Below are 21,613 nucleotides of genomic sequence, written 5' to 3' on the forward strand. Positions count from 1 at the left end.
AAATGTGTTAGACTGCACCTCCCAGGATCCCCCAGCCTGTTCAACACAACCGAAGGGGCAGCAGGTTAGGGAAGGCTGGGCTAGGCTACGGGTGGCTGAGGGCGCCTGAACGGCGCTCGCCCTGCCTTGTGGTCAGCGCAGGTGGAGGAGGAAGCGATTGGCTGGCCGAGCTGCTGCCCCGGAACCGCCGGAGGCGGTAGACCGTGCTCGCGGGAAGCGGGAGGTCCCGGGAGCTTCCTCCGGGCTGCGCAGGCCGGAGAAACTAGAGAAAGTGACAGAAAGAGCGGTTTGCCTTTTTCGGTGCAACACGCTCCGCCTGGGCCGGGAGCGAGCTCCCGTTACAGCCAGATTCCTCCGTCCCTTGGGAATGTTGACGCTTTGTGGCAGGCTGATGAATGGAGCGGCCCTGCTCGGGAGCGATCGTAGTTAGGATTTATTTCTTCTCCTCGCAAATGTCACGCGGATCGCTCCCCCCTTACCTTCGCTTTCACAAGGTTGCTGCTTTGAATCTGCCGGTATGCATATGACACACTTGATCGCGCCGAACAGGCACAACAGCCGCATAAGCCCGACCTTGCTCAGCGCCATTTTCTCTCTGACTCACCTCAATAATGATTACACGGCCGGCTCGGGATCAGCGGGCGTTTTGAGACTGGAAGAGGTGTGGCGACTTATTGACGGGACTGCTTTCTAGTTCCTCCTCCTGCCCTTCCCCCCTTTCCATTGCCCAAATGAGGAAACGGCGTGTGACGACAGTTCTGCCGGCGTTTTGTTGGGGGGAAAACTCTTGTCCACAAAAGTTATTATTGTTATTTATTACATTTTTATCCTGCCCCATTGCCACAGCTCCCTGGGTGGTTTACAAAGATTAAAAACATTAAAAATACAGTATACAGAGGTTAAAAGCCATTTACATAAAAAACACATGGACAGACAATATACACAAAAACAACATATATCTAAAACAACTTAGGGTAGGTTAATAAAATAAAAGCCGTGCAGTGCAATCCTATACATGTTCTATTGGAAAATAAATCTGATCCAGTTGATCTCCCAGCTAAGTAGGTATAGGATTGCAGCCTTGGTAAACTTATATTGTGGTTTTAAGCTTTCATATTTTATATTGTTTTATGTTGCGCCTTGTGGTTTGAATTTTTGTGAACCTCCCAAAGAGCTTTGGCTATTAGACAGTATAGAAATGAAATAAATAATAGTCAGGGGCCAGATTGCAACTTTGTTGTTATTCTGCTGCTGCAAACACAAGGGCTATGCTTTCAGCAATTTCCATAGTTCAGAATTTTGAAAATTCTCTGTTGTGGTATTTTGCTTTGTGCTGTTTAATATCATTCAACTAAAGCTGTAGTCCTAAACCCAGTTTCTTAGAAGTAGGGATGGTGAAAAAGCCAGAACGGAACAGGACAGAACAGCCCCCTTATTTAAAACAAAACGATGCCAAAAACTATGCATGTGTTAGAGACTCTTGAAAACAATATTTTAGGACTGAAACCCTTTCAGTATTATATTATTATTAACCCCATAATGCCCAGAACCCATCTAGAGCAGTACAGAATGGCCCGAAATGCCAATTTCCAAGGGAGCCAAGTCAACCATATTCACTAGTCACACATACCTACATGACAGGGATGCAATAAGCCACAAAACTTCCATAGAAACCATGTTCAGATACCTGTTCCAGCCAATAGTCCATATTCTAGAAAAATAGCCTGGAACACCAACTTCCAGGTGAGCCAAATCAACCAAATTCACCTGACACACATAAACTACATAGGGGGGATGCAATAAGCCCCCAAACAACCACAGAAACCATGTTCCAGTACCCGTTCTGGGCAATAGTCCATATTCTTGAAAAACAGACTGGAACAACTTCCAAATGAACCAAATTCACCTGTCACACATAACTGAACAGGAGTGATACAATGAGACACAACACTTCCACAGAACCAGTGTTCCAATAACCAGACTTGCAGACCAGTTTTTTTACTCTTAGGGGGAGTTGTGCAAATGTGCACTTGCACAAGCACACATTAACGCTAATGCACATTAGCAGAAGTGTGCAGCTATGCAAGTGCGCTAATGAGCATTTGTAAATTAAATTTTCGTACAAAAAATCCAATTTTTTCAATTAGTGGACAACAGAACAAAAGATGTCTGACAATCCACGAAACACAGACAGAACGGATTTAACACAATCCATACGTCCCTTCCCGTGCCTCCAATTTACATTGTCAAAAAGGCATCCAGTTGCAATGTAAATTGCAGGCATAGAGAAAAGGGTTAAAGCCCCCTAACCACCAGTCTAGGGTCCTGATCCATATAAGGTCACATGTGCTTACTTTTGGGTTAAAAAGGAAAGAAAACCTGGCTACATCTTTACAGTAACATGAAATTTGCCCCTCAAATAATTTGGCAAGGGTGGGGATGGAATGCACAGCTGGTGGGAGCAGGAGGATCAGGGCCTCACAACACCTTTCTGAAAGCAGAAATACAGTGCAAGGGCCCCGATCTTTGCTCTTACTTTCTGTGTGGGGAAGTACACAGGTGGGAAGAGGCCATGCAAGGATTGTGTCTCATTCTATACTCACATGCTATGCTACATTGAACATGCATTCACACACTATTTAAGCCCATTTCATTTAATGCACCCACACTTTTCGTTGGTGAACAAAGATGCCCCATGTTGTTCTGGTTCTCATGAAGCCTCTAGGCTTACTGCTAGAAGAGTTCTCCCTCTCACTGTTTAACCCTGCCAGCTACTGATGTAAGCAACAAACTGGCCGGGGTCAACTTGTCATAGATTTTAGGAAATAGTTGACTTTGCTTTACTGGACATTCTGGGAAGACTATTGAAAAAATGCTAACCCACCTTTCTTAGAACAGTATAAGATATCTTATTATGAAATGCAAATTCTAAATATTAATTATGAATAACTAAGAATTTGAAAATATAAATAAGTAAGAAGTATTGTATGGAACTGTATTAAAGAGAAGATACAGAGACACAAACAGGTTCACAATGAATTCTGGGTAACTAGCATAAAAATAATGGTCAAGATGACCTGGATCATATCCAAGAGAAAATGCTGATTTAGGGCGCAATCCTATGGGGATAGTCAGCTCCTCCGAACTCAGAGATGGCTGATTATCCAGTGCAGGGTGGGAAGAGTGGGGAGGGAATCTTGTCCTCTGCACTCCAGCTGCCCTGCATTTGTGGCTAGATGGCCGATTTCAGCTGTTTTAACTGGGGTGCTGCAGGGAGGGGTGGTGGTGGCTGGGTGGCACATAGGAAGCATCATACCAGCACTTCCACGGTCCCCTCCCTGCCCTGCCCTAGGAACGCTCCCTTTTCGGCCTCTCCACACTGCTCTCACAAGCGCAGAGCCAGGGATGAACTGTGGCTCCTACAAGGGGACTGGGGAGTTGGATTTCTGGGAACTGAGCTCGGAGCACTGATTACCTGGCTACACTACTGTGCAAGGCAGTGCAATAACTTTAATTTGCAGACCATTCTAGCAACATTTTGCAAATAGGGGATACTCACCTTATAGCAGGGGTAAGGAACCTCTTTCCGCTCAAGGACTGAATTCAATTTTGGAGAAGCTTTTGGGGGCTGCATTTCAGCGGTGGGGAGGGTTGAAGGCAAATGGAGTTGGGGCAAAAACTGGGGCAAGGGGGCATAAGCATCTGGGGAACCGTGTAAGGCCTGATTGGGCCCCTGGGCAAAGATAGACAAAAGCTATCTTGCAGCCTGTCCTGCCCCACAAGTTGGAGGTACCAACATTCTGGTCCATCATCCATATTAACAGATTTATTCTGGTGTAGCATGTTACATATTAACAGATTTATTGCAGGTTTTGTCCCTGCTTATGCCTTTTGGAATGTTTTGTTCAAAGATTGTTGCCCTAGTTGGCCTTCTTCAGGTTCAGTTTGCTCCCCAGGGTCTCTAGAAGTTCAGTTGCTAAGTGGTGGGCTGACACCAGGATACATGGGTTGGATCCAGACTTAAAGCAGACCCACTGAAACAAATGGGACTGTACTTAGTCTCATGGGTTGGATCTATGGATAGAGATGATCCTCAGAATGTTTGGTTTCCCCAAGCCCTTCTTGCTACTAGGCCAACAAGTAGCTGGCTATGTTACTTAAACTACTTAACATGAACTCTAAATCAATCACTCTATTGATTACTAATCTTAGATTGCATGACCAGTTGAGCCCTTCTATCTTGCCCTGTGCAAGAATAATCTGATTGAGCCCATGTTTTAGTAATCCAGCACAAGAAGAGCAAAACTGAAATCTATGGTTTTCTCAGCATATTGTCTTATCTTTTTCCAGGTTGCTAAGGGGTTCTGGGACCTCCTCAAATAACATTTCATTGTACTGGATTTCATACGTTGTCTTTGCACTTAATCTTATGAAGGACAGAATGGAAAGAGTCAAGTCCAGCCTTCCTAACTGTTCATCTGGGACTCTGAAGACTCAGGGTTTTCATACCCTGTTCGCTCATGAATCTCAGCAGTTATTGGCAGATTTACCCAGGGTAAAACTTGGATTAAGACTTGCTACGTAGGAGGAACCTGATGGACAGATACAGATCAGTTCTTAGTGGCTACCGTGGATTTATGGAACTATATTTGCTGGTGGTCTGCAAAATGACATCTTTGAAGACGCAAATGCTTTTTGTTTGGACTGGCAGGTATGTAGAGTTCAGTTTCACATAGTTTTCATTTTTAGATATTTTATATTACAGCTTCATCCTATTCATAATTATTCAAAAGCACCTGGGGTGCTTTTGTTGTGCCATCACCCTGGTTCATAACCCTCTGGTATTTTCCCACCACTTCTTCTGTCTTTTTATCTTACAGCAGAAAATCCCTTAAGGGAAAATAGATGGAATTGCTGCACAACCCCTTTTGATTGATAGCACTAGGACCCCTCCCTCTAGAAGCCCCCTTGGATGGTTTTTGTAATATCTGTTTTATTTACAAATAAAAGCAACAGCCATTGATCCCGTAGCAGATTTTCCAAAGAAACAGAATTGACTCCTGCAGCCCCCCGCCCCCAAAGCCAAAAATGCTTGCCATGGTCACCATGGTAACTGCCTCTCCCTACTTTAATGAGGAAGAGTCAATAATGATGCGGCTTTAAAGACATGCTTTAATGTTTACTATTGTTTTGGTCCTATGCACACATTCTAAAGGTGTGTAGATGCAGGAAGCTGAGCAAGTCACTCTGAAGGAGAAGGAGGATATTGAATTCTCTTAACTTTGCTAATTGGAGGTATCAGGGATTCTGGACAAAAAAATGGGGGTGGAAGCTGAGGTATGTGCAGAGAATGCAGTGCAGAGAAATCCTACATTCAATTGGACTTACTCAGCAATATGTTGGCATAGGATTGCAGCCTTATGCAAGCCTTTTTTTAAGCTCAGTGTGTTGTAGGCTGAGCCTTTGTACACTTACTTAGAAGTAAGTCCCACTGAGTTCAATGGCACTTACTCCCAGGGCTGGCTCCAGATTTGAGCAGAACCCTGGGCAAGTCCCCAGCACTGGGTCCTCCTTTCTTTCTCTCCCTGCTTCCCATTGCTAGTCTGTGTGATGGTAGGCTTTCTAGGCAGTGCGGTGGGCAGAAGGAGCAATGATGTGTTGGGGTGATGACAGAGATGTAAAATTTCCAGAAATGTTGAGGCCATGGAAAAACACCCAGTGTTTTTCTGGTGTTTTTTTTTTTTTTAACAGAAATTTGGGGGGAAATTGAAAAATAAGCAATACTTATTTTTTTTTTAGCACTCTTTACAGAGCTAAAGTCACTTCGTTGCTTTAAGACAGCCTTCCCCAACCTGGTGCCCTCCAGATATTTTGGATTTCAGTTTCCATTAGCCTCAGGCAGCATGGCCAATGGTCAGAAATGCTGGGCACTGTAGTCCAAAACATCTGGAGGGCACCAGGTTGGAAAAGGCTGCTTTAGGAACATAAAGCAGCCTTTCTGTTCCTAAAGTTATTTTATGTATAACTTACTTTGCTTATATTTTAAAACTTTACAAAGTAAACTCAGTAAATTTGTAATTATTGCCTGAATAGATTAGAACTACATTAAATGACTGCTACAGCATCAGAAACACAGGACTCTATAGAACAAAACCAAAACTGTCAAGAATGCACATTTACTGACAAGATTGCGCAATAGTTGGGAAACTCACATGTTGGGAAACTGAGCATAAATGCCTATTAGTAAAATATACTTTAGATCAATAATTTTAATAAGGAATGAAAGAACTAACTATGCTGGGAATTTAGAGTGGATTAAAAAAAATTTTTTCCCATGGCTTCATTATTTCCAGATGTTTTACATCTCTAGTCTATAAACATGTTCTTATTACATAGTTTTTAGAAATCATTTTGTAGGGAGTAAAGGCTGGATAACAGTATATAAAAACTTTGTCTTATATTCATAAAGTAACTAATTCATAATCCAAAGCTGTTCAATTTTTTGGAAAAAACGGGACCGGGGGGAGGGGTGTCCCAATTTTTCCAGATTTTTTTCCCCAGGCCTTCATATCTCCAGCTGGTGACAGGGCTTGTGGCAGTGTTGACAGGCTAGTTTGCTGATGGTTGTAAGGGGGTGGGGGATAATAGTAAGAGAAAGGAGGGACCCAGTAGCACAAACCAGAAGCATAAAAAATGGGGGGAAAAGGTGAATGGAGTAAGTGCACCAAAAGTGTGTGTATGTGTGTGGGAGGACAATGTCTCCCTCTTGGCAATGTAATCCTCTCTCTATTAAGTGCTGAACTGACACTTTTCAGTGTTCTCCACCTTTTCTCCAGATAAGTCAGGATTCCTTTAGCCCCCACTTTACTTCTAAGCCCAAGCATACAGACAAGAGGCTTCAGTCTACAGCTTTTAACCCATTACTTCATAGTGTCATACAGATGCAAATTCTCAGTGACTCTCAGTCTACAAAGGAATGCCTTCAGGGGATTAAGAAGGAAGATACGAGAGTTTGAAAAGGGAAGTGGTCTGACTAGCCTAACTTAAGGGGGGAGGTCCCTCTCTTCTTGTGAGGCCTCTAAGCGCAGCTTTTCACGCAAGGCCAATTGGGTAGACCATCTGAGTTCTGCCCCTGTCTTCTCTCTTTGCTCTGCACCTGCATCTGACGTCTATTAAGTCATACTCCCCAGACCCCACCTCCTCCTGTTCACTGCCTCTCACAGGGGTGTGTGTGTGAAGAGGGACCCTCATCCTCAGCCAGCTGGATGTTTGTAACCTGGGAAGCCAGCCTACTCATATCTAGACTAGCCTGAGAAAACACCTCCCCCATGTCTGGCAGTTCTCCTTCAGAATCTGAACTGCTATCCTACTCCCTGCACTCAGAAACACCCCTGACAAGAGAATCTAGAAAGGGGAATTATTAACTCCCCCTCCCCTTTTCATGGCTCCTTTTCGGAGCACTTACTGCTGCATTTACTGTGCTTCAGCGGATTTGCACAAATCTCCCTGTCCATTAAAAAAAAAAAAAACGTCAGAAGGTGGCTGCATGGGACAGAGTGAATGGGACCCATGCAGGGGGGTGGGAGTGTAAGTACTGCTGGTGCAGGCGCCCCATTTGTGCCTTCCCATTCAACCACCCTCGAAGGTTTTTTTTTTTTTTTAAACCTCTCAGGAATATTTGCACAAATTTAAAGGCTGAGAAGTAAATGGAGGGGAAATTTGCTCACCTGCAGTAATTGCTCTTAGAAGGAGCCGTGAAACGAGTGGAGAGCCAATATCTCCCCTTTCTGGACTTGCCGGAGACTCGGGGAAGTGTTGAGTGGGAGAAGAAAACAAAGAAGTGTCACTTCAAAACTTAAAAGCAAGAGGATTACATTGCCAAGGGAAGATCCCTCCCAGGTGCACTTACTGCTCTCGCTTCCCCCTTCCCCATTTTTGATGCTTGTGAATTGCACTATTGGGTCCCTCCTTTCTCTTATTATTATTTCACCCCTGCGGGGATCTTTGCAACTTGTACACAAATTAGCCTATATGCAGCCTTGTCTTATCAGTTTCTTTGCATGTTACCTACTCCACTTCAGTGCTCCCTTGACAGCTGCAACATACAAGGACATTGACCAAGCAAGCCTACACATATCCAACAGGCAAAAGTTGTTCCTTTTTATTTTGTTGTTGTTCCTTTTTATTTTAGTTTTCCACTCACTCATCTTGCTGCCTAGAGTTCTCCCCACCACCACCACATCGGTGGACGTACACACAAGTCTTTGAAAACAGGAGAAAGTTGTATTATACACAAGAATAAACAATATACACCATAATTCCTTTATGGAATTAGCTGGTTGGTAATAGGCATGATATGAACTCCATAATGGACTCAGTTAGTTCATATGTTACAAACAAATCAATGGACAGTAAGTACACAAGACAGAAAATAAGCTGGATACTATAAGCAGCCATGGACTGAAAAATGCTGCCCGTAGACAAACATCTTACCCATGAGGAGCCCACTGAGTTGAGAGAAAAGGTAAAGGAGCACTGAAGCAGACAAAACTGAAGCCCTGTTGTCTTAAGGCAGGCAAAACAGGAGGCTGCTGTTGTCTTAAGGCTAGAGAATCTGCCTGAGTGTACATCTAATCTGTCATCACCAGTGTCTTGCCTTTCGGGTTTTTGAGCATTCAGCTCAGCCGAGGCTTTCCCACTAGTTCACAAGCAGCAGTCCCCTCACTGTGTCCTTCTGCCCAAGAGTATTGAAGATAAGCATTGGGCTGCACTGCTCAGGGGTGTTGAAGCTCACATAGATGCATAGCAGCACTGGCACTGGCAGGAGAGTGAGCAAAGGAGTGAGCACATGCCTGCCTTTTAGTCAAAGCAGGCAAGGGAGCTCCTTGCATGCCTGAGGCAGCTGGTTGGTGCTTCCAGGCAACCTGCCATGTGATGCTTGGAAGAGTGAAGCATCTGCTTTTGGTGCATCTTACTGTATTTATTTGTTCCTGACAGGGTGGGGATGGGGCCGCGGTGGCTTAGTGGTTAAGACGCTGAACTGCAGACTGGAAGGTCGGCAGGTCAGCAGTTCGAGACCCAAGTACTGCATGACGGAGTGAGCTCCCGTCTTCGGTCCCAGCTTCTGCCAACCTAGCAGTTCGAAAGCAAGAAATTGCAAGTAGATAAATAGGTACCGCCTTGGCGGGAAAGGTAACAGCGTTCCGTGCACCTCGGTGTTCAGTCATGCCGGCCACGTGACCACGGAAGCGTCTTCGGACAGCGCTGGCTCTTCGGCTTAGAAACGGGGATGAGCACCGCACCCTAGAGTCGGACACGACTGGTTGGGGACACCTTTACCTTTAGGGTGGGGATGCTACTTGGGCATCATTTAACTTGACAGGCCATGCACAACATGACAGCCCCTCATTCTAATAGGTCTGGGTGGGGGCTGAGACTCTCACCAGCAGCCAGGTGACTTTAAATTTAGCCATCTGTATTCTGGGACTGTGAACTTAGCCCTGGTTTGTCTCCTTAATTAAGCCCACAGATGTGAGGAGGCAGACTGAGGTCAAGTTAATCTGCTGTATTGCTAGGTTTGGGAATTTCTACCACTGGTATTTAGCATCAGGAAATGGTCCTGAGAGGCCACTTTCAAAAGTGCCATTTCTCACATTATATTACACATTACATAAAAGGCAGCTGAGAAATATTTTAAATAAATTAATACAATAAAAATATTTTTTTAAACAATAGTGCATGGATGGCTGAAGTGTCATTCAGACATCACATTTCCTTACTCCTTTTCAGAAAGGCAAAGCAGCAATAAAATGGCTTCGGACACCTAAGTTTGTAGCGTGTGTCCATGTCTGGTCTAATGTGAATCAGAAGCATATGTTTTACATAGCTCCTGGGATCTTTTTAACCATCCCCATGTCTACAGCTGTTTTATGGGTATTTTTCTACTCATGGCATGACTTCAAACTGGGATGTAATGCTGAAGGTACAAAGAAAATGAAATATTTCTTCACACAATAAGAAAAGTGTAATTTTTTTACATGTCTACTCAGAAGTAAGCTCCATTGCGTTTCAATAAGATTTATTCCCAGGTTAGTGTTTATAGGATTGCAGCCTTAATTAAATTTTGAAATTCAGTGCTACAATATATTATGATGCCCACTAACTTTGATGGCTTAAAAAACAAAACAAAAGATACATTCATGGAGGATTTTTGTTTTACTGCCAGGTTAGGGTAGAGGTATGATTTTCTGCTTTAGGTGCCTGCTAAGCAGTTGATTGATTGGGGGGGGGGGGGCTTGCTGCTCTGTCTCAGGCAGCAAAATGTCTTTGGCAGGCCCTGGAGGTGAAATTTACTAAATGATGCATTCCCATGAGGAGTTCCTCTAATCAATATGGCTGGTGCTATGACAATTATTACCAGAATGTTATGAATGAAAAGACAAAGCCCATCTCACACAACACCAGATGTCACACAATTAAAGAACAACACAACCACTCCTTCTATTTCAGTGTGTTCTGATAGCAACTGGAGCAATTCAGGTTTTCTCTGCCAAGACTTGTGGAGCAGATCGTGTTTTAACATTGCATACTGTTCCACTCCAGAAACATTCACACCGCAGCTAGCACCTGGAAGCCCATAAGATCGACTTTTGACAAGATCCCTACTTTTGATGTGATTCAGGCTTCAGACGAATGTCAACTGCTGTTTTTAAAAAGTGTTGCACTTGGAGAAAGAAATGATTACAGAAACTGATTGGGGTTTACTTAGTGATGGCTGCCTATTCTACAAGTTCATGGGCAGATGCTGCACTTATCATGTATGAACACATGTGTGAATTCACTATGTATATGAGGGTTTCCAGGTCAGCTGAGCCTCCCTAAGGAAGCGCAGGCAGTTGCCAGAGATAGTTCTAGTTCTCCCAGTGCTCTTCTATCATCCTACCTTATATTTGCATCCAGACTGAGTGCCAGGTTACTTGTTCCTTTAGCCAAATGATTGATCCTTCCATATGGTAGTTAGCCACTCCCCTGCTGCATTGTCCAGCCCAGTTCATCAAATGAATCTTCCTTAACAAAGGGGAATTTTCTTGCCAGTATTGCAGAGTCTTGAAGGTGTCACAGACAACAACAACTTAAACTTCTGTATGTGGTTAGAGGATTCATTTGACCCTCTGTGCTAGACATTAAAATAAGGCAATGGAAATTTGCTACATGGAAGGAAGTATCATACTTATATGGTGGACTTCATCCCACTTAAATAAATCAAATGTCACTAAGCCTTTAGAAAGAAAATGATGGGCCAAACCAGATGATGTACAGGAGACGTTTGAAGTACTGACCCCCCTGCATCCAACTACTGCAACATGAGCATCTGTGACAGAAAAAGTTGTATTGATTTTATTTTTTTATTTATATAATTTCTATACCACCCAATAGCCAAAGCTCTCTGGGCGGTTCATAAAAATTAAAACCACAAAGTGCAGCATAAAACAATATAAAATATGAAAGCTTAAAACCACAATATAACCGTGCAACCAGAATAAAACCTAGCAGCAATGCAAAGATTTAAAATACAAATTTAAAACACCAGAGCTAAAAGACTAGGAAGCTAAAATACTTGAAGAATAAAAAGGTCTTCACCTGGCTCCAGAAGGAGTACAACGTAGGCGCCAGGAAAACCTCTCTAGGGAACTCATTCTACAGCCTCGGTGTCATAGCAGAAAAGGCCCTCTTCCTGGTAGCCACCTGCCTCACTTCCTTTGGCAGGGGCTCATGGAGAAGGGTCCCTGAAGATGATCTTAGGATCTGGGCAGGCACCTATGGGAGGAAGTGATCCTTCAGATAACCTGGCCCCAAGCCGTTTAGGGCTTTGAATGTTAATACCAGGACTTTGAATTGGGTGTGGACATGGACTGATAGCCAGTGCAGCTGGAAAAGTACTGGTGTAATGTGATCTCATTGGCCAGTCCCTGTTAACAATCTTGCTGCCCTGTTTTGGACCAGCTGAAGTTTCCAATCCGTTTTCAAAGGCAGCCCCACATATAATGCAGTGCAGTAATCCAGACGAGAAGTTATCAGAGCATGGATTACTGTAGCTAGGCTGTCTCTGGCCAGATAAGGGTATATCAGCCTAATTGATTAATTGTGCAAGGGGCAGTTGAGTCAACCAGGCAGCCCTGTAGCTTCTAGTTTCTAGTTTTTTGATATCCATCCCATGCAGACTACAGTTTGCTTTAAGGCCAAACTAGACAATATACGGAAAATGTGTGAACAATCCCTACCCCCAACCCCACATTAGAATCTGCAGCAGGAATGAGGGACCCTTAACTCATTTTGACTTCTTTTTTTCAACTCACACCACTCCTCAAACTGCTTTCCCACCAATAGGGGGGAAAGATACAGAGTCCCTGCAACAGAAGCAGCTTGGGAAGGGTAATTTTGAGCAGACAAATAGCCCCTCACCCAAGCTAAAATGCTCAGCCTCCCTCAGCTCCTTTTCAGTTAAACAACCATGCTGGTGGGATTGTCCAAACATCTGCTGTGTATCATTTAGTCAGACCCTAGGTTATCCTTATGAAGGCCTGACAACATTTGATTTATTTTAGGTTTTCCAGATGAATAAACACAGATACTTCACTTCATATTATCCAGCACAAATGACACAATGTTAGGACAAAAGTACGAACCTCCGTGTATGAGTCGTGCCTGCCTAAGGATAAAGGCTGTTGCTAGGGTAGGTGCAAGTTGTTTCCTGACACCCCTAAGCCCACATAATTCTAGTTTTCATTTTTTAATGGACATAGTAGCTGTGAAAGGCAATGGAATACCAACACATAACCCTTTGAATGCCCCTTCAGAGTTTATTATGCAATTCCCTAACAGGATAGTAGTATGACATCAAATAAACCAGTGGTGAGCAAAGGGTGATCCATGCTCAACTACTGAACCACTGGCCAATTTCTGCAGGACCATCTGGTGCTTTGTAGTTGCTGGGATTCTTGTCAGTAGGGCCTAGAGGGGCTTTGGTCTGATTGAACGAGGCACCTCTAGGCACTGAATTAGCTGGTGAGAGATCCCGAAGATGTGCTCTCTAGTCTTGATTGGTAAAGTCAAACCAAATAAGTAAACCACAGGAATTCAAGCAAAAATAAAAGACCACACAAGACTGAAGTTCCCCTACCCCTAAAATGAAGATATGCTTTATTTCCTTTCTAAGAAATTACAGAAAGAAACCACAGGAAATAATACATCAAGTCTAAAACATCTGAATTCTGTCCTCATTTGAAAAATGAAGCTCATTACATTTTTTTCTCTTTTCTTTTTACAGGTTTGTGGTTACTTTACAGGTTACTTTCCCCCTACCAGCTGGAATGAGTTGTGGGGTTCTTAAAGTCAATGAACTACTTTCTGAAATGTGCAATAATTAATTTAAGCAGATACGTAAGAAGGAAGCGATTCTGATCTAACATGCAACATCCAAAGAACCACCAACCTTTAGACAAAGCGATACCTTTCCTTTATCTAGTAGACTTGAACTGCAAGCAAAATGTTTCTCCAATGACTGACTGACTTATGACTTCCTTGTTTTCTGTGTTTATATTCTTCAATATTCTGCAGTTCTAGACATTTGGCCTGCAGATTTGTTAGTCTACATCTCTCATGTTGTAGTCCAACACGCTGCTTGTGTAGTATCTATTTACAGATGTGCAAGCAGAGCACAGAAGAAGCAAATAGACTCCCTTCAATACAGTACTGTCAGGAAGTAGTAATATGCTGTTAGATTTGACTGTCTGTCTGTCTGTCTGTCTATCTATCTAAATGGTGCTGAAATGCTAAAAGTAGGATTACCGTCTGATGATTCAGAATGTATAAACTAGGAATCCATGAAATTAGAATCTGTAAAGTAGGAATCTGTGTACTAGGATTTTATTGGTAGACGCTTTACAACGTAGCCTATATAAACCCTCTGTTAAAGAGAGGAGCATGCATGCAACTATATACCTTTGATGACTACTTAAAGGATCATTGGAACAGTGAGTATATCTCATTTGGTGTGTTTCAAACTGCTCATGGCTTTGAATTAATACATTATGTGGTTTAAGTATTTACTAATTTCTATTTTTGCTTGTATTACTATATTTGCTTGGACTATTTGGACTACTGTTTCTGAAATACCAGATTAGTAAACTGTGATAATATTCACTTTGGGTCTTGCTTGTCTTTATTTCTCACCAAGACTAGGTTGGGAATTAACCTTAGAAATAGAAAACCTGAGAACAGTAATAGAGAGATCTCATAGAATAAACCCTTCTCCAAAGAAGGGGAATGTCTGTGAGAAGCGAAGCTCATAATCACCTAACACCCTAGTAAAAGGTAAAGGTGTCCCCAACCAGTCGTGTCCGACTCTAGGGTGTGGTGCTCATCTCCATTTCTAAGCCGAAGAGCCAGCGCTGTCCGAAGACGCTTCCGTGGTCATGTGGCCGGCATGACTGAACACCGAGGCGCACGGAACGCTGTTACCTTTCCCGCCGAGGCGGTACCTATTTATCTGCTTGCAATTTCTTGCTTTCGAACTGCTAGGTTGGCAGAAGCTGGGACTGAAGACGGGAGCTCACTCCGTCACGCAGCACTTGGGTCTCGAACTGCTGACCTGCCGACCTTCCAATCTGCAGTTCAGCGTCTTAACCACTAAGCCACTGCGGCCCCTTTAACACCCTAGTAGTGTAGTGTAAGGAAATTAGGAGACTAGGAAGAGGTAGATAGTTAGGACCTCTAACCTGACAGTACAGCAGCTAATCCTGCATCATATTTCCAAAGAGAAACTGATCTCCCCAAGATACTTCATCTTTAATCCAACTTCTACCCTGTCTCTGCAAATTTCAGATGGCAAAAGCTCCTCTGCCATTTCTCTGTCCCTCCAGCAAACTGTGATAGATAATATATTGCAAAGGCTCAGGGCAGGCATTAAAGACCATTCAGACCTCTTGTTGTCACTAACCATCTATCCAGTTTGACGCAAAACCATAAGGAAGAGGATCTACTCATGCCTATCAAGATAAACTCATACTAGCAATTTGACTTTCTTTTGATTAGGAATGATAGTTGAAGGTTTAAGCCACTAAGGCAGGCATGGGCAACTTGTGGCCCTCCAGATGTTTTGGTCTACAGCTCCCATCATCCCTCACCATTAACTATGCTGGCTAGGGCTGATGGGAGTTTTAGGCCAAAATATCCGGAGGCCACAAGCTAAAGCAAAGGCTTCTTGGAAGTGATGGGTTTTGAATGGAGAGCTGAATGATCCAGTGTCAGCTCAGTAACCAGTGGTAAATCATATTAATGTTTGTGTTTTCTGAAATGATGAACATAAACTATATTGTAAAAATCATACACTGAATGTTCAAATGGGAAACATTAAAATGCTTAACTTTGCTTTTTTTTAAACAAAGTGTATCTGAAGAGCATAATTGGCTGAAGCACTTTGTTGGATCTGCTACTATCTGTATGTCCTTGGGTGTATACAGGGGTCTCTTTCTTATGTGGATTTCTATTGATTTAAATAGAAACTCATGATTCAAATGCACAATGGGATGTGAGGATGAATTGGGTCCCTCCACTGAAATTAATGGCAAATCTGTACAGATGCAAGAAATCCATATGTGTGTCTAAGCACACCCATTCTGGTGCACACTACCTGATTGCTCCTGTTGCAAACAGGAGTGGCTAATCATGTCCTGCAAGTCAGGAACTCTGGCTTGTCTGTCTCTCAAACAATCCCGAGTTCCAACTCTGGTTTGTTGCGGGAGAGGCAAGCCAGAGTTCCTTGCTCGCATGTCACAGCAAACATCACAAAGCGTCCCTGGGTTGTTTAGCTGCTCCTGCTCAGCAGGAACGAGCAGGCAGCATGCACCAGCACCAACTGCTGCGTTAACAACATCCCAGGGTTTAAAGTTGTTGTGACATGCGAACTGAGTCAGTAAATTGTATTGAGGGGATACAGGGATTCCTAAGTTGGTGGGCACCATGTATTGAAGGGAAGTTTCAGGAAGCATCTCCTCTCTTCTAGACTACTATAATGCGCTCTATGTGGGGTTACCTTTGAAGACGGTTCAGAAGCTGCAGCTTGCCTGATTAAAGGCAGCTGCCGGCGTGATCACATCACTCCAGTTCTGAAGGAGTTTCTCTAGTCACCAGTTGTTTTCTGGGCCAAATTCAAGGTGTTGGTTTTGACCTTTAAAATCCTATACGGTTCTGGCCCAGCCTATCTCAAGGAGCGCCTCCAGCCACACCAGACAGGCCGCTCAACAAGATCAGCCTCAGGACTTTTCTCTGTCCCATCAGCCAGGACTGCTAGGCTGATGAGGACAAGGGAGAGGGCCTTCTCTGTGGTGGCTCCCACTGTGTGGAACTCCTTTCCTAGGGAACTCCACCATGCCCCCTCTTTAATCAGCTTCTGCCATGCATTAAAAATGTGGTTCAGGCAAGCATTCGGGGTGGACTAGGGTATTTTTAGAAATACGATGTTTTAAATGTGGAATTTTATTGTTTTAAACTGTTGTACTATTGTACATCGCCCAGAGTGGCCGGGTGACTGCCAGATGGGCAATTAAGAAAATTAGATAGATGATAGATAGATAGATAGATAGATAGATAGATAGATAGATAGATAGATAGACAGACAGACAGACAGACAGACAGACAGACAGACAGACAGACAGATATCCTTATAAAGTTATTGTATAAAACTGATAAGTCTACTTGGGTTTCCAACTCTTGTCTCAGAGAATGACATGACCACACTGTGGGCTTAGACTTGCCACATGGCCCTGAAACCAGATTGAAATGGATCTAGAGTCTTGATGACCATATGCACTCTCTGACTCAGTTAAGTGGAGAGCTGCAGCTTCTACTTGCCTTCTGGAGCAGCCATATAGAGAGCACTGCAATAATGTAATATCAGAATTGGCTTATCTACCCTTATTTATTCCTGTCAGCAGTCAGTATCCAAAGCATTTGTAGTCTGCCTTTCAGGGTCATGCCCTCACAAAGCAGTGTACATAAAAGAAAGACACATTAGACACTTGAGACAGCATTCTGGTATCATAAGTTTTAAATATTACCATAAAAATGTCAGTCATTAAACAGGTCAGAATTGCATAAAGCCAGCTGCACAAAGACACTCTCAAGGAAAGGCAGCCTAGAAGAGTTACATTTTAAGGCCAGTTGAAGGCCTGTCCTGTAGGGGTCAGGAGGTCACCACCAAGAAAGCCCTGTCTCTTGTGCCCACTAAGCTAATTGATCTTACTGGCAGGCATATGAGCAGGACCACTGAAGCTGTTCTTAAAAGTATGAGCAGAATTATATGGGTGAAGGCAGTTCTTTAGATGACTTGGTCCCAAACCACTGAGGCCTTCAAAGGTTAATACCAATACTTTGAAGTAGGCCTAGAAATGCACTGGCAGCTAGTGCAACTGGTGTAAAATTGATGTTAACATGTTCCAACTTTATGGCCCACACCTACATTTGAAATGTCAAACACAGAAAACACAAACTGTGTGCTAGCCTTCCAGATATCCCCATGACAGCCTTCCCCAACCTAGTGTCCTCCAGATGTTTTGGACAACTCCCATCATCCCTAACCTCTGACCATGCTGGCTGGTGCTAATGGGAGTTGTAGTGCAAAACATCTAGAGGGCACCAGGTTGGGAAGCCTAGTCTATGGGAAGCTATGAATGTTCCAGGGACTGAGGATTTCCCAGCTCTCATGCAAGGGTTTTGGCTCCCGCAGAGGACTCTTGGAGCTGGTTCTGGCCTGTGTCCTAGTGTGTACTTCGGGGATCATATTGTTTGTGGCTATTTGCACCATCCCTTTTGCTCACAAGGTCAAGGACCACAAGGCCAAGTGTGTACATGCAAAAATGATGGATGGTTGGAGGCATGGAGTTGAAGAAAGGAGCGTCTGGTGCTGGAGAAAGTGGTGCTGAAGGCCAAGAGAGGCTGTGGACTAATAGCCTAGAAGAAAGTAGACAGGCAAGGGAGCTTGCAATGCTTTGGTGTGTACTATTTGAAAGCAAATTCAAATTAGGAGAATTTGCTTGAAAATCCCCCCTCCTTTCACTTTCATCTATCATGAGCTCAGTTCTGCATGAAACCTTTCAAATCAAAATACAAGACACTGATGAGGGCTAAACTACATGCTAAGTTAAATATGTAGCATCAGCTGATTTTTTTAAAACTTTAGTGAAGGGTGCAGGGCCCCAATCCAGATCAAAACTACTATCACCAGTGGTGGTTTTCTTTCTTTAGCCCCCATGTGAGAGAAGACAATGGGGGGGGGGGTGGCTAGGTAGGAAGGCTTAAAGGTCTGTTGCACATGCACAGTGATCTGCACAGTTAAAGTAAAAACAAAGTTAGAATCAGCTGTATACTACATATTTAACTCACATCCTTTTCCTTATACACACCCTTCTCTACCTGTGGGAAGCTAGCAAATCTCCCATCAACCAATCAGGACATGTTCCTGACATAGGCTCTTTTTTCTTTTGGCCTTATTATGCCATTAATTGGAGGAGGGGGAGGAAGAAGAAGAAGAAATAATCTCCCAGCAGCCAATCAGGAAATGCTTTGAGAGTTAGTATATGAAATGCTGCAAACTTTGTCTAAGCAGAGGAGAAAGACAAGAGGGGAGACATATTTATTATCAGATTTATATACTGCTTTCCACAGCGTTTCAAAGCATGATTTGTTGTGGCTGTAGCTGGGCAGGTAAGTTCAATTTGATGATCAAGTGGGCAAGTCAGTAGGTAACCATAGGGAGGAGGAAGAATATTAACCTGGCCCCAATGAATACTTACAGTGGGGAAGAATGTAACAGCATAAGAAGAGCCATGCTGGATCAAACCAAGGGTCCATCTAGTCCAGCATTCTGTTCACACAGCAGCCAAACAGCTGTTGACCGGGAACCCACAAGCATGACATGAGTGCGACAGCACCCTCCCTGCCCATGTTCCCCAGCAACTTGTATACATAGGCATACTGCATCTCATACTGGAGGTAGCACACAGCCATCAGGACTAGGAGCCATTGATAGCCTTCCCCAGGAATTTTTCTAACCCCCTTTTAAAGCCATCCAAATTGGTGGCCATCACTATGTCTTGGGGTAGCAAATTCTATAGTTTGTGAGCTATATGAAGAAGTACTTCCATTTATCTGTCCTGAGTCTCCCATCAATCAGCTCCATGGGATCACAGAATCATAGAATAGTAGGGTTGGAAGGGGCCAACAAGTCCATCGAGTCCAACCCCCTGCTCAATGCAGGAATCCAAGTCAGAGCATCCCTGACAGATGGCTGTCCAGCCTCATCTTGAATGCCTCCTGTATGGGAGAACCCACTACCTCCTTAGCGAATTGGTTCCATTGTCGTATTGCTCTAACAGGACATTTTTCCTGATGTTCAGCCGGAATCTGGCTTCCTGTAACTTGAGCCCATTATTCCGGGTCCTGCATTCTGGGATGATAGAGAAGAGATCCTGGCGACGAGATCTCTGGGACAACCTTTCAAGTACTTGATGAGCGCTATCATATCTCTCCTCGGTCTTCTCTTCTCAAGGCTAAACATGCCCAGTTCTTTCAGTCTCTCTTCATAGGGCTTTGTTTCCAGTCCCCTGATCATCCTTGTTGCCCTTCTCTGAACCCACTCCAGCTTGTCTGCATCCTTCTTAAAGTGCAGTGCCCAGAACTGGACACAGTACTCCAGATGAGGCCTAACCAGTGCTGAGTAGAGGGGAACTAGTACTTCCCGGGATTTAGAAGCTATGCTTCTATTAATGCAGCCCAAAAGAGCAATTGCCTTTTTTGCAGCCACATCACATTGTTGGCTCATGTTCAGCTTGTGATAGACAACAATTCCAAGATTCTTCTCTCTTGTAGTGTTGTTGAGCCAAGTATCCCCCATCTTGTAACTGTGCATTTGGTTTTATTTTCCTAGGTGCAGAACTTGGCATTTGTCCCTATTAAATGCCATTCTGTTGTTTTCTGCCCAGCGCTCCAGTCTATCCAGATCACTTTGAATTTTGTTTCTGTCTTCCAAAGTATTAGCTATCCCGCCCAATTTTGTGTCATCTGCAAATTTGATCAGCATTCCCTGCACCTCCTCCTCCAAGTCATTAATAAAAATGTTGAAGAGCACTGGGCCCAGGACTGAGCCCTGCGGTTCTCCACTCGTTACCTCTCCCCAGTTTGAGAAGGTCCCATTGATAAGCACTCTTTGAGTCCGATTCTGTAGCCAACTGTGGATCCACCGGATTGTTGTTTCATCTAGCCCACTTTGAGCTAGTTTGCTCATCAGGATATCACAGGGCACTTGGTGGAAAGCTTTGCTGAAGCTGAGGTATATTATGTCCACAGCATTCCCACAGCCACAAGGAAGGTTACTTGATCAAAAAATGAGATCAGATTCATCTGGCAGGATTTGTTCTTGGAAAATCCATGTTGGCTTCGAGTCATCACTGCGTTGTTTTCAAGGTGCTTACAGATGGATTGCTTTATAATCTGCTCCAGAATTTTCCCAGGGATTGATGTCAGACTGACTGGTCTGTAGTTCCCAGGTTCCTCCTTTTTACCCTTTTTGAAGATAGGGACAACATTAGCCCTCCTCCAGTCATCTGGCACTTCACCCGTCCTCCATGATTTCTCAAAGATAATAGACAATGGTTCTGAGAGTTCTTCTGCCAGTTCCTTTATGACTCTAGGATGCAGTTCATCTGGCCCTGGAGATTTGAACTCATTCAAAGTAATTAGGTGTTTCTTGACCATATGCCTATCGATCTCAAGCTACAATCCTGCTCCATAGGCCTGTACTTCGCCTTTGCCAGGGGGGTCATAGACCCTCTTTTGGGAGAAGACTGAGCCAAAGTAGGAATTGAGCACTTCTGCCTTTTCTTTGTCATCTGTTATCATTTCACCATCCTTGTTTAATAGCTGAACCACCATTTCTTTCCTCTGCCTTTTACTATGCACGTAGCTGAAGAAAGCTTTTTTGTTGCTTTTAGCATCCCTCACTAACCTCAGCTCGTTCTCAGCTTTAGCCTTCCTGACGCCATCCCTGCAATTCTGTGCTACCCGCCTGTACTCTTCCTTTGTTGCTTGTCCTTCCTTCCACTTCCTACATGTGTACTTTTCTGTTTTTAGGTCATCTCTAAGCTTTTTGTGAAGCCACACTGGCTTCTTCTGTTGTCTTCCACCTTTTTTTCTTGTTGGAATTGTTTGTAATTGTGCACTGAGAATTTCTTTTTTTGAAAACTCCCACCCATCTTGGATTCCTTTTCTCGTTAGAGTCGCTTGCCATGGGACCTTACTGATCATTGTTCTGAGTTTATTAAAATCAGCTTTCCTAAACTCCAGGATACAGGTTTGGCTACACTCAGCTTTTGCTTCCCTTAGAACCAAAAACTCAAGTACAACATGGTCGCTTTCCCCCAGAGTTCCTGTAACTGCTACTTTACCCACTAAGTCATCTCTGTTTGTTAGGATCAAGTCAAGGATAGCTAATCCTCTAGTTCCTTCCTCTACTTTCTGTAGGAGGAAGTTATCTGCCACACAAGTCAGGAATTTCCTG

At 43.7% G+C, this 21,613-nt stretch overlaps 1 protein-coding gene and 1 long non-coding RNA gene across 3 annotated transcripts in view; one reads left to right on the top strand and one right to left on the bottom strand.

The window, feature by feature from the left end:
* Positions 1 to 14,202, top strand: part of LOC146355297 (uncharacterized) — a 31,741-nt gene extending 17,539 nt beyond the window's left edge. Inside the window, exons 2-3 of the long non-coding RNA XR_014787141.1 lie at positions 4,351 to 4,711; positions 13,328 to 14,202. This is a non-coding gene — a long non-coding RNA (uncharacterized LOC146355297). The remainder of the gene's footprint in view (positions 1 to 4,350; positions 4,712 to 13,327) is intronic.
* Positions 1 to 21,613, bottom strand: part of LOC146355298 (uncharacterized) — a 54,251-nt gene that overhangs the window by 12,559 nt on the left and 20,079 nt on the right. The window contains exon 1 of one of the 2 annotated variants that reach the window (XM_084830431.1): positions 480 to 684. The exons of the other annotated variant lie outside the window; for it this stretch is intronic. Coding sequence (XP_084686557.1) covers positions 480 to 588 — 109 coding nt within the window. The 5' untranslated portion in view covers positions 589 to 684. Of the gene's footprint in view, positions 1 to 479; positions 685 to 21,613 lie in introns of those variants that run through there. 2 annotated transcript variants of the gene reach the window in all.

This window comes from Heloderma suspectum, chromosome 2 (assembly GCF_057233095.1).
Source record: "Heloderma suspectum isolate Gila_16-S chromosome 2, 16-S_ref, whole genome shotgun sequence".
Taxonomy (NCBI): Eukaryota; Metazoa; Chordata; class Lepidosauria; order Squamata; family Helodermatidae; genus Heloderma; species Heloderma suspectum.